General features: G+C 30.1%; 1 protein-coding gene across 1 annotated transcript; it reads left to right on the forward strand.

The window, feature by feature from the left end:
• Positions 1–8043: 8043 nt before the first annotated feature.
• On the forward strand, positions 8044–9186 carry LOC149566541 (F-box/kelch-repeat protein At5g15710-like). The gene has a single exon (XM_089816497.1). It carries the CDS (start codon positions 8044–8046, stop codon positions 9184–9186), a length of 1143 nt encoding a protein of 380 aa, XP_089672623.1.
• Positions 9187–15575: the final 6389 nt, after the last annotated feature.

Genomic DNA, 15575 nt, shown 5'->3' on the forward strand with positions numbered 1-15575 from the left:
AATCTCCATCTAACCATCATCAACTAAAAAAGAAACTTAGGATGAAATCAGTAACTTTAATATAAAAATTAATCATATGAACTTAACTTATACATTGGGGGAGATTTCAATGCAATCATAAATTCAGAAAAAAATATGTGGATCTCAAATAGTATTGCATGTTATAGCACATTTTAGATATTCATTTGGTAGGAATGGCCTAATGGAAATACCCCCAAGCAATGAAAGTTATACATGGAATAATTGAAGAAAAGGCTTTTTTCATATAGCTAAAAGACTAGATAGATTCATTTCCGAAGGGGATCTTAGTAACCTAAATATGGCATTTCACTCCAATATCCTACCTTATGCAAGATCGGATCATTTCCCAATCAGAATAAAATGTCAAGAAGAGCAAAAGCCGATTGAGTATCTAGTCAAATGAAAAAAAATGGTTTTTGGACAAAAAGGTCATATCCAATACCCAACAATGGTGGTAAGAAAGTATCTTTGAGAGATCTAAAATGTATTGTTTTGTTTCCACACTTAATAGACTTAAAAAAAATATACTAAAATGAAATAAAGATTATTTAAATAATATCTTCAAAGAAAAGTTAGAAAATGAAGAATAACTAAAGAAACTTAATGAAGAAACAATTTAAAAAGTAATGGATAATGATAAATAGACTAAAGAAAAAGAATGTTGAACAAAAGAAGAAAAAATACTAGAAAATGAAGAAATATTCTAAAAAATGAGATCAAGAGAAAATTGGTTAAAAGGAGATCAAAATACCAAATTCTTTCATTAAATAGTACTATTAGCAATAGAAAAATAAATAGAATCACAAAAATTAAAAACATGGAAGGTAACATGGCGGAAGATCCCACATGTATAGCCAAAATTATAGTAGACTATTATAAGAATATCCTTAATAATTATGAAAGCTCCAATTTAATAGAAAAAAATAGATATGTTAAATGTGATTTCTAAAATTATCACAGATGAGGATAATGAGTATCTAAACAAGCTCTTTACATTAGAAGAAATTAAAAATACACTATTCAGCCTCAATCTAGATAAATCCCCTAGGCATGATGGATTTCAACTTTTCTTCTTCAAAAAGTGTTGGGATATCTTATGTCAAAATCTTTGGAAAGCTATAGAAGCCTCTTGAAATGTAGGATCTCTATTGACTAAAATTGATCATACCTTCTTAATACTAATCCAAAAAAATAAAATTCATGAGGATCCAGGAGACCATAGACCTATAGCACTCTACAAAACCATCTATGCAACCTTACCTAAATACTTGCCAATAGAATCAAAATAGTTCTACCCAAACTTATATCAGAGGAACAAACATGATGTCATGAGTAGATATATTCTAGATGGCATAATTATTATTCATGAAACTATACATTCATCCCAAAATAACAAGGAATTATGTATGTTCATGAAACTAGACATGAAGAAAGCTTACAATAAGGTCAAATAGAGATTCTTATGTAAGACTCTAGAAAATTTTGGTTTCTCTAAGAAATGGATAAATCTTATACATACTTGTATCTCTACTATCAAGATATCATTATTAATTAATGGTATGCCAGAAGACTTTTTTAGAACATCAAGAGGAATATGGAAAGGAGACCCCATATCACCTTTCCTATTCATATCATGGCTGAAGTGTTTGGATGAGAAATTTAAAAAGCATAAGAAGAAAGGAAAATTCAAGGAATAATTGTAACAAACAATATATCAAAACTGACCCACCAACAATTTGTTGATGACACAATCTCTTTTGAAGAAAATTCAATAGAAGAAGTCCTCAAATTTAAAAATATAATTCACGTGTACATGGAAGCCTTAGGACAAATGTTCAATGCCAAAAATTCAAAAAAAATCTTCTTAAAGACACCATCAAATAAGGAAGAAGACATTTGCAACATCATGGGCTTTAGAAAAGGAATGTTCCCATGTAAAAATCTAGGTTTCCATTTAGAAAATAGCAATAAATGATCAAAGACTTGGAACCCAATCCAAGAAAAAATAGAAAAAAAAAATTGAGAATTGTAAAGAGAAGTGGTTAACTAAGGTAAGAAGAGCCACAAAATAAAATTGGTACTATCCGCTATAACCACATATCAAATGTCTTGTCTCCCTTTTCCAAAAGGGGTAAAAATAAAATTGGATTCTAAGATTAGAAATTTATTTTAGAAAGGACTGGATAAGAGAAAAATATTACCTTTAATCAAATGAGATAACATTTATAGACCAAAAGAAGTAGGAGGTTTAGGAATAAAAGACTTCAGTTAGCAAAACAAAGTTTTGGGAGCCAAATTAATATGGAGAATGTATCAAGAGAAAGTAAGAAAATGGGCACAAATTCTATATAATAAGTGCCTTATTAAATCAAACCCATTATCAATATTTAAGACTAGAAACCCACCTAAAGGCTCCTTGGTTTGGAACTCTATGTTAAAAAATTTCCTCATTATTAGAAAGAATCTAACTTGGGACATAGGGAAAGGTGAGGAGGCCCAATTTTGGAAAGATTCCTAGTATGAACTCCCATCTCCAGGCAGCTATAATCTCCAAAATAATGTTAAGAAAACTCTAATAAATAAATGGGGGACCCATGTGAATAACTAAAAGAAAGATCATCAATATGAAGATAAAGAAATATGGGAATAGAAATCAGTGGAAAATACAACCTTAAAATTTTAGGAAAAATAGGCATACCGAAAAATTCTCTCACAAAGACAAATTAATCATAAAAAAAGAAATGATAAAATAATCAGGGACACATTGAAGGAGGCACAATATAGTGTTAAAAAAGGATACAATATTCTTACCTCATCTTGAAGATGGGAAAAAGTTAATATGCCCCTATAACTATGTTAAGATTTAGGATGTCTTCCTAAGGTAGGAATATTCTTATGTGTTGCAATGCAAAAAATAATACTAAGAGAAGACTGGTTTACCAAAATGGGATCTAAGGGACCATCAAGATGTACTTTATGAAAAATAAATTCAAAAAGCATAGAACATCTACTATACCAATGTCCCTTTGCAAGAGAAAGTTTAAATTGGCTTTGTCAAAAGCTTAACTAGACCACATCATCACTTGAAAAATTTAATAATCGTTTAAATGGTTGGCCCACCTTTGAAGGAAAGAAAATATATAGAAAACTTTAGAATAAGACTCCATCCATTCTATTATGGGAAATCTAGAAGGATAGAAACCAAAGAATCTTCAATGAAATCAAAATGACGAAGCCTTCCTTCTTCAATAAAGTAGAGGCAAGCATAATAGAGTTAATGAATAGTCACCTCAAAAACAAAGAAAAGGAAGAAGGATCATTTGCAGATTTGGATGCTGATATGTGAAAAAATTGGAACAATCTAATTAACCCCCCAATGACATATGCTCCAAATAAGAAAGTACAAAGAGAATGCAAATAAGAGCCACCCTGTCCTCCTCACCCCCCCTCCCCAATAGATTAGGCTAAATTAAATTTTGATGGAACCTCCCATGGCAACCCAAGAAAAGAAGGAATAGGGTGTATAATTTAGTAAGAATCAGGAGACTAGATTGCAAAATGAGTAAAACCATTAGGATTCACAATAAATAATATAACAAAAATGGAAGCATTTAGGGGGGGACTTAATATATGTCTACGCTTGGACATAAAAAAGTTAATTATTGAGGGAGACTCTCAAATAATTTTGAACGCAATAAGGAAGCATCATACATTGAATTGGAGAATACGTTATAGCTTTAAAATTTTCTTTCCCTTCTAGAAAAATTTGACGATACGAGAATTCAACACATTTATAGGGACAGAAATAAAGAAACAAACCAATTAGCCAATTTGGGAGCAGATGATGAGGAATTTTTTCTTTAAAAAAATGATCTAATATTAAATCAATGAAGTTGAGAAGTTATAAACCTCAAAACTTGACGAAGGAAAGTAATTAGTGCCTAACTAGAATCTCACAATTATTCTAGCTCTATCTTAAAACTAGCTTTCTCTCCTCCAAGATTAGGCCAAAATATTAGCATGAATTCCTATGTCTAAATCTTCTAAGATTGTATATTAATTATCAATTGAATTTAAAACTAGCCTCCATTTTTGAATTCATGATAGTTAAATACTTTGAAATCATTCTCAAATTCAAAATTATTGAGTACCACAATTGGATACAATACATCAAGGTAGTTGATAAAAGCCTAATTCAAACCAAAAACTATTGTAGTATTTAAATTAGGAAAAGGGAAATTTATCTAGTTAGGAATTTTATAAATAAAAAATCAATTAGAATTCAAAAGACAAAACAAAAAGATACAAACAAAGACAACATATAAGATTAGGAATCCCAAGCCATGGTTGAAACATAATTACAACCATGTATCATCATGTTAGAAAGCAAGAATAGATTTTATACTAACCACTAACATTGTAATATTAGTGGTTCAAAAATTAAGGATGTGGGTACAAAAGAGAGAATAGTTCACAAAAGGAAGGCCAAAAGCAAAAAAGGAATTTGAATATAAAGAAAGAAGATAATCTATAATAAGGAATCATTAAGAAACACTTTGTATGAAATAATTGTAAAATGAAAGTTGTAAAATGTAAGAAAGGGTATGCCCCTTCAAGACCTTTGGAGTAGAAAATGGAAAATGTACTTTTGTATACAAGACATAAAAAGTCTCATGAAATACTAACAATTTTCTTTCATGTGCCTTTTCCCCAGTACCTACACTCAAACAAGGACTAAACTTGTCTTTAATTAATTTTAAAATTAATATATTACAAATGCTCCCAAGCCCTTTACCGAAAAAAGAAAGCTACAAACTATTCAAAATTCAACAAATCAATATATAATACTGATAGAGGTCGATTAAAATATATAAATGGTAACAAGATATATATATATATATATATATATATATATATATATATATATATATATATATATATATATATATATATATATATATATATATATATATATATATATATATATATATATATATATATATATATATATATATATATATATATAATATTTCCATGATAATTTCTATATTTTATATTTTTATTTTTATTTTCTCTACATTTGTTATACTTATTCCAACAAGAAAAAAATTCAAAGGTGATAGCTTTTTTTTTTATGAAGCTAAGATTAATTAATTTTACTTGTTATGATTTTTATTTTTTATAAGCTCAAGTAGACTCCAACCCAAGACCTCTCCACATGAGAGACTTATAACTTACAATTTTGTTTTAGGCTCTTGCCTAAAAGAAATAAAATATTTAGTCTCCACATAATATTTTTAATTTTTTAGTATAATCATATAGGATACCAAGCTAAAATGTAGATATTCTTTTTATCAACTAATGTAAAATGACATATTTTCTACTATTTGTTTTAATTTATATTTATTTTATTTCCATTTCCCTTAGTAGAAGTAAGATAAATATTTTATCAAGAGGTTTTTTTCTTAAAATGATTTTAACTTTTCATAATTTTCATTAATTACTACCTATACTTTCTTTCTTTTTATGGGAAAGTAGATTCTGTAGGGGCCTTGAAACACTTTCTAGAGAGATCACAAAAGATAAATCATTCAATTTTAGCCAAGAAAAAATATTAAAAATAGAAATGTTGGTAGCAAGGATGACAAAAGAAATCACTAAAATAGACATTTAAAAATCTAGAAAATGGATAGCACAAAGAAAAATCAACAAAAAAAAATTTCTTGAGTAACTCCATAGCATCAACCATGATTTGCTCCATGTTATCTAGGGCCTTCTTAATGTTTTTGATATTTTTTCTAGCAATTTGGTCATTCTTTTGTATTTTTCCTAAGTCTTTTTTTCTAGGGCTAGACATTGTATCCATATGGTTGTCTTTATCATTAGAAATTTGGATAATACCCTTTTCATCATTAGTGTTCTTCAACTTGAAGATTGTGATCCTCAAGTACTAAGAAATGGCCTTCTTCTTTTTTTGTAACTTTTATCTCCAATTCATTTGAGAGATTTTTCAAAACCCACTATCTTTTTCCTAAAGTGGAGATCCTTTCCTTTAGATCCTCGAAATTGGAACATCATACTCCTAAATTCTCACACCATCATTATCACAACCACCCAACTAGAAGTAGCAATAGTATCCATCCCTATCTTAGAAGCTTCAAGTAAATCTAACTAGATGTCTAGGACATGATATTTAAGCTTGATCTCCATAACCTCATGGAAGAACTATATAATGACTCTAAAGATATCAATGACATCCTCTCTAGTCATTTGTAGAATATTAATCCTCTATTAATGGCATTAGCATAGAAGGATCCATGAGGGAACTCACATTAACCCTAAAGTTATTAGAATTTGAGACAATGATAACTTTATGTCTAGTCACAGTAGGGTAGAAAGGAGTATTATATGCCTTAATGAGTCAATTTCCTCCATAGGAGGATGATTTTCATCTTTAGAAAAGAATAGTATTAATATCCTCTCCAATTTGGTCTTCAAATACTTGGGGAGGGGAGGGTATTGAATGAATATATGAACTTCCACCTCAAAGCTTTTAGCTTTCTTTAAGGTACAAGCCTTTTTCTTCTAAGAGGAATCAAAATAGTCTAGGTTGATGTTCATTTCCTCATCCCCCTCATTATAATCCTCATTTGACACTTCATCCACCTCCTTCTTACTCTTCTTACCCTGTTTCTCTAGAGATTTAAGATATTTATTCTTAGAAAAAGAAAAGGATAGATATTTCCCCTTTGTCTTTATTGACCCTTTCTTTGACACCATGGAATGTGACTCCTCCCCATATTAGTGATAGAGTAATCTTCACCATCAATTTTTTTGGATAACTTTATGTCATCCTCATAAAAGAGTGCTAAAAAATAGTGTGACTAATAGAATTAGATTGAAACAGACAAAAATCAAAACTATAAGCTCTACATGAAGGGTAGACACTATCCTCTTTAGTTCTTAAACCATTTATGCTAGCGCTCATAGAAGAGAACAAATAGTATGGCATAGAAACATTTTCCTTATGGCATAAGTGATTGAGCAAGATGAAGTGTTAAGTATAGACCCTTGAATATAAAATATTAAGGGATAAAAAAAAATTTCTTGTGGCATAAGTGATTGAGAAAGATGGAGTGTTAATTATAACCCCTTGAATATAAAATATTAAGAGATGGAAACATTTTTGTTATGGCACAAGTGATTGAGAAAGATGAAATGGTAAGTATAGACCCTTGATATCTACCATCCATCATCACATATGTGTATTATGACTCCAAGGACATTTCTCCATATCTTTTTAGTGTTAGTTGAAAGGTAATAAGTCTTGTCGATCTTCACAAGGGCTTCCTTTTCATCCTCCACCCTTGGGAATTTCTTCACTGCCAAATCCAAAAATTTCAAGTCCCTAAAGAAAACTTTCCTACTACACAACATACTAGGAACTTGAGAACTGATAGAGGTTGTACTTGTTCACAGTGTTGGGTGTCTCATTTTTCATAAAGGATTAATGGCATTCAATTCGAAATACAAGCAAACAATACTCTTACAAAAATATAATATTATGTACAGAAAAACTTAACAAAATAATATATTGTTTTAATAGACATCGAATTAGAATATAAGATTTTCAACTTCACTAAATGTAACATAATTGTACTAATATCTATTTCATTTAATTTAAATTTATGTAATCTCCACATTGAAAGGAAATTTTAATTCAATGATAAAATGTTTTAAAATGAAAATTTGTTATTAAATTAAAAGTATATAATAATAAAAACTAGAGTATATGTGGTTATAAAGGACACTAAAATAAAATACAGGACTTTTTGCTTAAGTATTCTAAAATATTTAATTATACCTTTTCTAGGTCGGTTGCTCCCTATTGTAATAAGGAGGTGACGGTTAAGCTATTTACTTCATCTCAACCCCTTATAAATGGGAGCAAGAATGAAATACTTAATCAAGCTTCTAAGGATACAACCCCTAATTTATTGGAAAGCTTGCAAACTCAAAAGTATGGAGAGAGAATCTGTTAGAGCAGTTGAAGGGGATAAAGAGGAGTGTTTTATATTTAAATTACCACAGGAAATGAAGGAGTTGATTTTTGCAAAGCTTCCTATTGAATCAATTTGTGGCTCTCGCATAGTCTGTAAGGAATGGAATTATATCTTGTCTTCACAGAAATTTCTATCTTCACTGCCCACCCAAAATCCATGGCTTCTCATTACTGGTGGTGAAGATGGTGAAGATGCGGGGAAAAATACCCACCAAGAGAATATTAGGGCTTATTCCTTCTTTTTGAAAAAATGGATGATCCTCCCTCTCTCCTTTCTCCCAAATAAGGTAGACAATATGAGATATCTATCAAGTGCTGGACATGGGTTACTAGTCTTTCAAGAAGCTCTCACTTCACACTTATATGTTTGTAATCCCCTTTTGAGATCTTATGCAAAGATAAATATAGACTTGACTGAAAAATTTATCAGTATTATACAGGAAAGGAACAATGAGCCTTATTTGGCAGTGTGGTCTAACTTTATTGGCTTATCTTTCGAAAACTATCACTATTCTCAAGATTCATGGAAGATAAAGTGTCAATTTACAAGGGAAACTGAAATATTTAGCCCTACTGATATGGTTTATTGTAATGGTATTCCTTTTTGGATAGAAATTCTAGCAACTATTAAGGGTTATAAAATCCAAAATGAGAGTTTCATTAATCCTATTACAACGGATCCATTGCCCCCTCAAATAGCTCAAGATCAGTATCGATTAATTGTATTTATGGTTTCATATGGTTCCTCTGTTCTTGCAGTGTTTGTTTTGGAAGACCACGACAACAACCCAGAAATCAACCCCAAAATTGTTATTTGGGAGTTGTTCTCAGACAACGAAGATAATTCAATTTGGAAGTGGAAAGAATTTGCAAGATTGCCTAGAATGCCACCACATTTCGGTTCAGATTTAGAAGATCTGGCCTTAAATTGTAATTGTGTGGGAGATTACTTGTGCTTTAGCACTGCAAGGGGAAATGTAGATGTGTTTTCATTTAATCTAAAGGAAGGGTTTTGGCAATGCCTTGCTCCCCTTGGAGGTCACCAAAATGAACGGATGTTGATGATGTTAGAACCAACATTTAATCAGTATCAGTTGTTTTGAAAATTTGAGAGAATAAGATAATACATGTCAATGGTGATAAGAACACTTTAGAATATAAGGCATAGTTTATTAAGATTATGGTTTTTATTATAGTTATTTGTGCACAATGTATTACAGTGATTTGTGCATAGCATATATGTTTTTATTAAATATTTAATTACGATATGATTTCTTTTATGGAATTGATACTCATCACTTTTAATAGAGGTTTTAGTATTTCTTGTATTTGTTATTGAGACAATAAGATTTTTGTTGGTTCTTTATATTTTCTTTGTTCTTATTTAACAAGTAGGTCCTCGGTGATAGTTTTGGGTTATCACATTTTTTTAATAATTTTGTATAATTCTTGTTCTATAAGTACACTACAAGTATGTGCATTTTACGGTGGTCTCCACATAATAATATGTACTATACACGCGCCACTGATTTTATATCTGTATTTCTACATCTCCAAGTAACTCTGGTTACACTCTCTTTAAATATGCGCTTTTGAGACACAAGACTGGTTGCATGTAGAAACCAATATTGGAAAAACTAGCCTTTCCTTCATACTTAATTGGTTGTGAATGCAATTGATATAATTCACATTTTAGATGTAATTTATTGGCAAATGGCTTGTGTAACATTCGTTAGTGTTTAATTTAAGTCATGTTTGTAAACATTATTTTATTCCAATTGTTGTTTTAGCTTAGCAAGGAAAATTAAGAAAAAATGTTTCTACACTATCTTATTACACTTCTATTTTTAAGTCATCGCAAGGATAATTCTTTTATCTTGACAACTAAGTCAGCATTGTAACTTAAGTCAGAATATTATGCCTGATCATCTTAGGGTGCGACCAATGGAGAATTATCATCTAAGGTGGTTCAGACTCTCGATGATCAGGCATGTGATTCCATCATCAAACGAAACGTGAATCACAGGAGCTGTAACAATTAGGCCTAATGATTTTTTATCATCATCGCTTCCATCCTTTTACCAGTGGTACTAGAAATTCTTGGCTGGTGTGTTACAATGGTTATTTGTGAAACATACTCTCTATATTTTGATCATTTGCTGTTATATGAGGACTGTGTACTTGACATTTGGATTTTGGATCAGCTAGAGGTGTATGGTGGATTTTTGATCAGCTATTCCATCAAAGAAACATTTAGATGCAATTGAAAACCCTAGTAAACTATTTTATAAATACCGAGCTCTGTACACTTGCAGACTATATTATTTCTAAGCATTGTGAATCCTATTTTGGCTGCCCTGCTATGTCATCGAAACCATTCTAATCCTATGCAGCCGAATTTAAATTGAGCAAGTTAACCATACCATATAAATAAGCTAAAATTTAAGTAGTGAAATATTGCAATATGATTGACTGAAAATTGAAAAATGAATCACTGTTTATCATTTCAGCCTCGAAATAGCTCTGTCATTATAGGAACTAATAATAACGAAGTAATGTTTCGATTTCACATAGCAAATTTTTAGCACATGGACCTACAAAACATTGTTATTAGGCTTGATATTTGAGTGCAAATTAATTAACTTTATTTTGAAACGCATTCACATTAAACTTGTAAATTGAGTTTACAGTAGTTTATATTCTTCTTTACATTATTTCATAATTGGACTCAAAGTTTAAGATGACATGAGTTGAAAGAGTGTCTTTATTATTTGACTTACACCAATTATTACAAAAGATAAAAGATAAGAAATAGATAAGAATATTTCTTAAATAATATAGATAAAATTAGTTTGTTGATGACAACATAACAAAAGTATAAATTATAGTAAAGGTTAATAAGTACACTATACTACCTAGATTTATATTAGTTTATTGATGACAATATAATAAAAATATAAATTATAGTAAAGGTCAACAATCACAATTTACTACATGGATTTCATTATGAATTGATTAGAATTAAAAAAATACAAAGATATTTCAGTTAGTCAATTGTTAATTCTAGATAACTTTGACAACATACTGGTCTAAATATCTGATCGTACATGATTAGATAAAGTAGGGACATCCTCTTGGAAGATAATGCATATAAAGTTAACAATGTAACAGTTACATTAAAAAGACAACTAAATCATATACAGATAAAGAAGGGAGAATTAGTCTAAGAGATGAACTTGAAAGTATAGGAACCATAATTGAAGACAACCTGAACAAACATTGATAGCTATAGATGGGTTATCAGATTCATGAGAAATGTTCGCACAAGGAGTAATTTCTAGAGACAATCTTTCTAACTTCAATCGACTTAAGGGAGATTGTATTCAAGAAGAATCTAGAAAACTTAAGAAAATGGGAAAGTTGAAAACTAAAGATGAAGAACTTAATGTTCTCAACACAAATGCTTATAAAGGTAAGAAGAAGCACTTCAAGAAGAAGGGTAATCAAAAGAATGGAAAGCCTAAGAAAGATCTATCCAGAATAAAATGCTTAAAATGTGAAAACATTGGACACTATAGATATAATTTCCCTAAGAATTTTTTGCAACAAGTAAATTGTACAAACATTACTAAGAAAGAAGATAACTATGATCCTGAGAAACTTGTATTGTATTCGACACTATCAAATCAAGTATCAAGTACGGCATGGGTGATTGATAGTGGATTATCTTGACATATTACAAGATACAAAGAAGCATTCATCACAGAAAAAGTGATTAATGACAGAAAAAGTACTTTAAGATGTTGTTTCAATTTAAGATCAGCAATGATATCATGGATATGTAGAAAGCATTCATCAGTAGCACAGAGTTCCATAGAAGTTGAATACATTGTAGCTATAATGGCCTCTCAAGAAGCAATTTGGATTAGAAATTTACTTATGGGATTTTTTGGTCAACCCTTGAATCCTACTATTATTCGTTGTGAAAATTAGAGTTCCATCAAGTTTTCTATGAATCTAGTTTTCCATGACAGGTCAAAGCATATTGAAATTCCTTACCATTATGTTATAGATATGGTAGATATGAATACTGTAAAGTTATAATACATTTGTACTACATATCAGACAAAATATATTCTTACCAAACCTCTCTCTCGAGTGAAGATAGATCACTTTGGGAAAAGACTTGGTATGGTTGAATTATAAAATAGTTATATTCATTAAATTATTAGTAAATATTTTTTATTTTCAGGCTATTGACTATTATGGGCTTTATCATTTGTATTCATTATCTAAGAGGTGATGATCTCTAAGATGATGAACACTTGTATAAAAGACATTATGAGAGATGACAATCTCTTAAAATGTGCTAAGTAGTAGAGAACTATTATCAAATCTAGATGAGTTCAAGATCATTTGTGATGTAGACATTTATATGCCTGTGAGTCACAACTTGGATAAAGGAAAAAATTATTTTTTGAATTTTATCTTGTGTTCTAGTAGATTTTAACTCTGGATCATGTTGTGATACAAGATTTCTAGTACTTATGAGTCACAACTTGGATAAATGAAGAACTTAATTATTCTTCAGATTTTATCCTGTGTATCACATTCCATGCAATACTATAATCACTAGTATAAGTGATAATTCATATCACAAGATGGTTATATGACTTAGTGTCATGTGTTCTATGATACCACATGCTTAGAAGATTTAAATAGATATAGGGTATCAATCTATGCTCATTCATCTTAATTGATGTTGCTAGATATGTTATCTCTTAGTATGATTATCAAGTCAAGAGGGAGTGTTGATTATGAATAACTTTGACAACATACTAGTTTGAATATCTAATCATACATGATCAGATAAAGCATGGACATCCTCTTGGAAGATTTTCTTATTTATAAACCTTAGTTTATTACCTTATCAGTGTCTCATTTTGGAGTATTATTTATGTTTAGTTTGCATTTTTTGTAACTATTTAAGTCATCTCCTAAACGATGCCAAGCTTGGATAACTATGTCGGCTGACCTAGATGGGACATGTCCTTTGAAAGGACATGTCTTTTGGTTTCTTCATAAATACAAGGTGAGTTTGAGGATAGAGAGCACACAAAAAATTGAATTCCACTCCTCTACATTACATATTTGAATCCTTGCATATCAATAATATTTTCATAATAGTATTTACACTATTGAAAATTTACTTCAAGTATGAAAAAGAAAAACATCATCTTCCAAAAATAAAGAAGGTATTATCTCAATCTAATGTAGTAATAAAATTTGTAGAAAAACTAACATCAACTTCATTCAAATGGTCTTCATTGAACTTCCTTTCCACTAATCACTCTCTTATAACTTTACTATCTTCTTCCAAGTTGCTTCTTCTATTCTTTTTCCCAAAAATTGTAATGTATTGAAGTAGTTGAACAATTCCTTTGTTCTTTTTTCTTTTATATTAGTATGTAATTATTCTTATGTCACTATTATTTGTGTGTTTTACCAATACTATCATTCATAGAAAGAGATAGGGTGGTGTCAAATGAGTGTGGTGCACTTTGGTTTGGTACTTTATAATTACCTTTTCATTTGAGAACTATTAAATGGTTGTGGATTGTTATTTTCTTTTATTTCCCTTTAGTTTATTTGTTTTAAAGTTCCCCCCCACCCCAAGGTCCAAAGTTTGTTTTTGTCTATTTTCCTCAATAGGACATTCAAAATTGATGCACGGGTGAATATTTAAATGTCCATTAAATTAACCTTGTCATATTTAATTCATAAATGAATGAATAAATAAATTACTATACACTTATTATGATCAATAAACAAGGAAAGTGTTTCATTGCTAGTAATAATGATTCCCCAATTCCCTTTTACACTATATCATCAACTCCATATGTATACATATTGAATAAAGAATTTTAATTAATATATTTAATTATTATAATTACATATATTTTTGAAAGATAGATTATTATTCTCATTCATTATTTCACTCTTTTTCCACAAGTAAATTTTGATTCATTTTTCGACAAAAATTGGTCCAATTTTTAACTCATCTTGGTCAAATTTTTGACCAAATACTTTGTCGATATTTTTTTCAATGAAAATTTTACCAAGTCTTGTAGGTGTCAAAATTCTAATGATGCATTTGGTCAAAAATGGCCTCCCTTTTTAATAAGACCATTGGTCAAAATTTTGACCAGGTTTGGTTGAAATGTCAACCAAAGCATCAACTAGGATGCCAAACCCATGACAGCATCCTAGTTGATGCTTTGGTCAAAATCTCCACCAAAGATTGGTCAAAAGTTTGACCAATGCTAGCCCTTGATTGACTAGGATGCCAAACCACGATGGCAATTTCTACAAATATTTGGTGGAAATTGCGAACAAAATTGGTTGAAATTTTCACCAATGTTGGTAAACATTGGTGGAAAATTCAACCAACATGTTTTTTTTCAAAAAACAATTACCGGAAGATAAATATCCAAAGTAATCAATGACAACATCCTGGTCAATGATTAGTTTTGATATTTATCATTAGATCTTTGGTGGGTCTACCACCACCTTGAGATGAGATTTCACAAACCTATATTGATGGCACTACAAGTGGCTATAGATGGATGAGGTTCTCATCTATCATGGTGTCTCATTCCCTACATTTGGACCATGGAGAGGGAGAGAATATATGTTGTTTCTTAATTAACTGAATATAAATACAAGAGAATTACATTTCCTCAAGTTCATTGTTGGAGGAGATGTAACCTCAGACTCACGAGTAACCTTAAGACATCATCAAGGCATTAACTTTATTCCTTTGAAGTAGTACATAGTAGAGAGTTTTAGTAAGAACTTAGCAAATAAAAAATCAAGGCAAAATTTAAGTATATTACATGTGCATTGGTTGATCCACCATCTATTGACAAAACTGGACTTTATACACAATCTGAGATAGTGGGCTTAGTTACATATTAAATTCTACTAGGGAGACACATCACACCTCCATAACATTGAAGGTGTCTTATTCCTTTATGAAACTAAAAGACCTCAACTAACTAATAGTTGTCTCAGTCATTTTTGTACTCCTAATCATCAGACAAGAAAATAGGAACATACAAGAATCATTGCATGAGTTAATGAAACATGATATTATCATTCTACAAACTCCTCTAGATCCTCTGGGTGTTAATTCTTTTCAAGATAGAAGAGTTGGAAAAATTTTCTAGCAATTTCATTTGTTCTATGTCCTCTAACTTCTTCCACACATGTTGCAAGGGCCCTCTTAAAAAATAAGTATCCATTCACATTATACTATTAATAACAATTTAATATTATATTAACCATGGAAAATCACATAACATAATCATTCATTATATATAGCATATATATCATAATTAAGTGAAAAAATTGTCCACACATTAAAGTTTGATGGAAGTAATGAATAGGATAAAGAAGCTAAGATAGTACCAATTGCAAGACTCGTAACTTC

The sequence above is a fragment of the Cupressus sempervirens genome, chromosome 3 (genome assembly GCF_028749045.1).
Source record: "Cupressus sempervirens isolate cs-2001-9-10 chromosome 3, ASM2874904v1, whole genome shotgun sequence".
NCBI lineage: Eukaryota > Viridiplantae > Streptophyta > Pinopsida > Cupressales > Cupressaceae > Cupressus > Cupressus sempervirens.

What these genes read in the sequence shown, in the direction of transcription:
- LOC149566541 (XM_089816497.1), top strand. Translation starts at nt 8,044, where the DNA reads ATGGAGAGAGAATCTGTTAGAGCAGTTGAAGGGGATAAAGAGGAGTGT.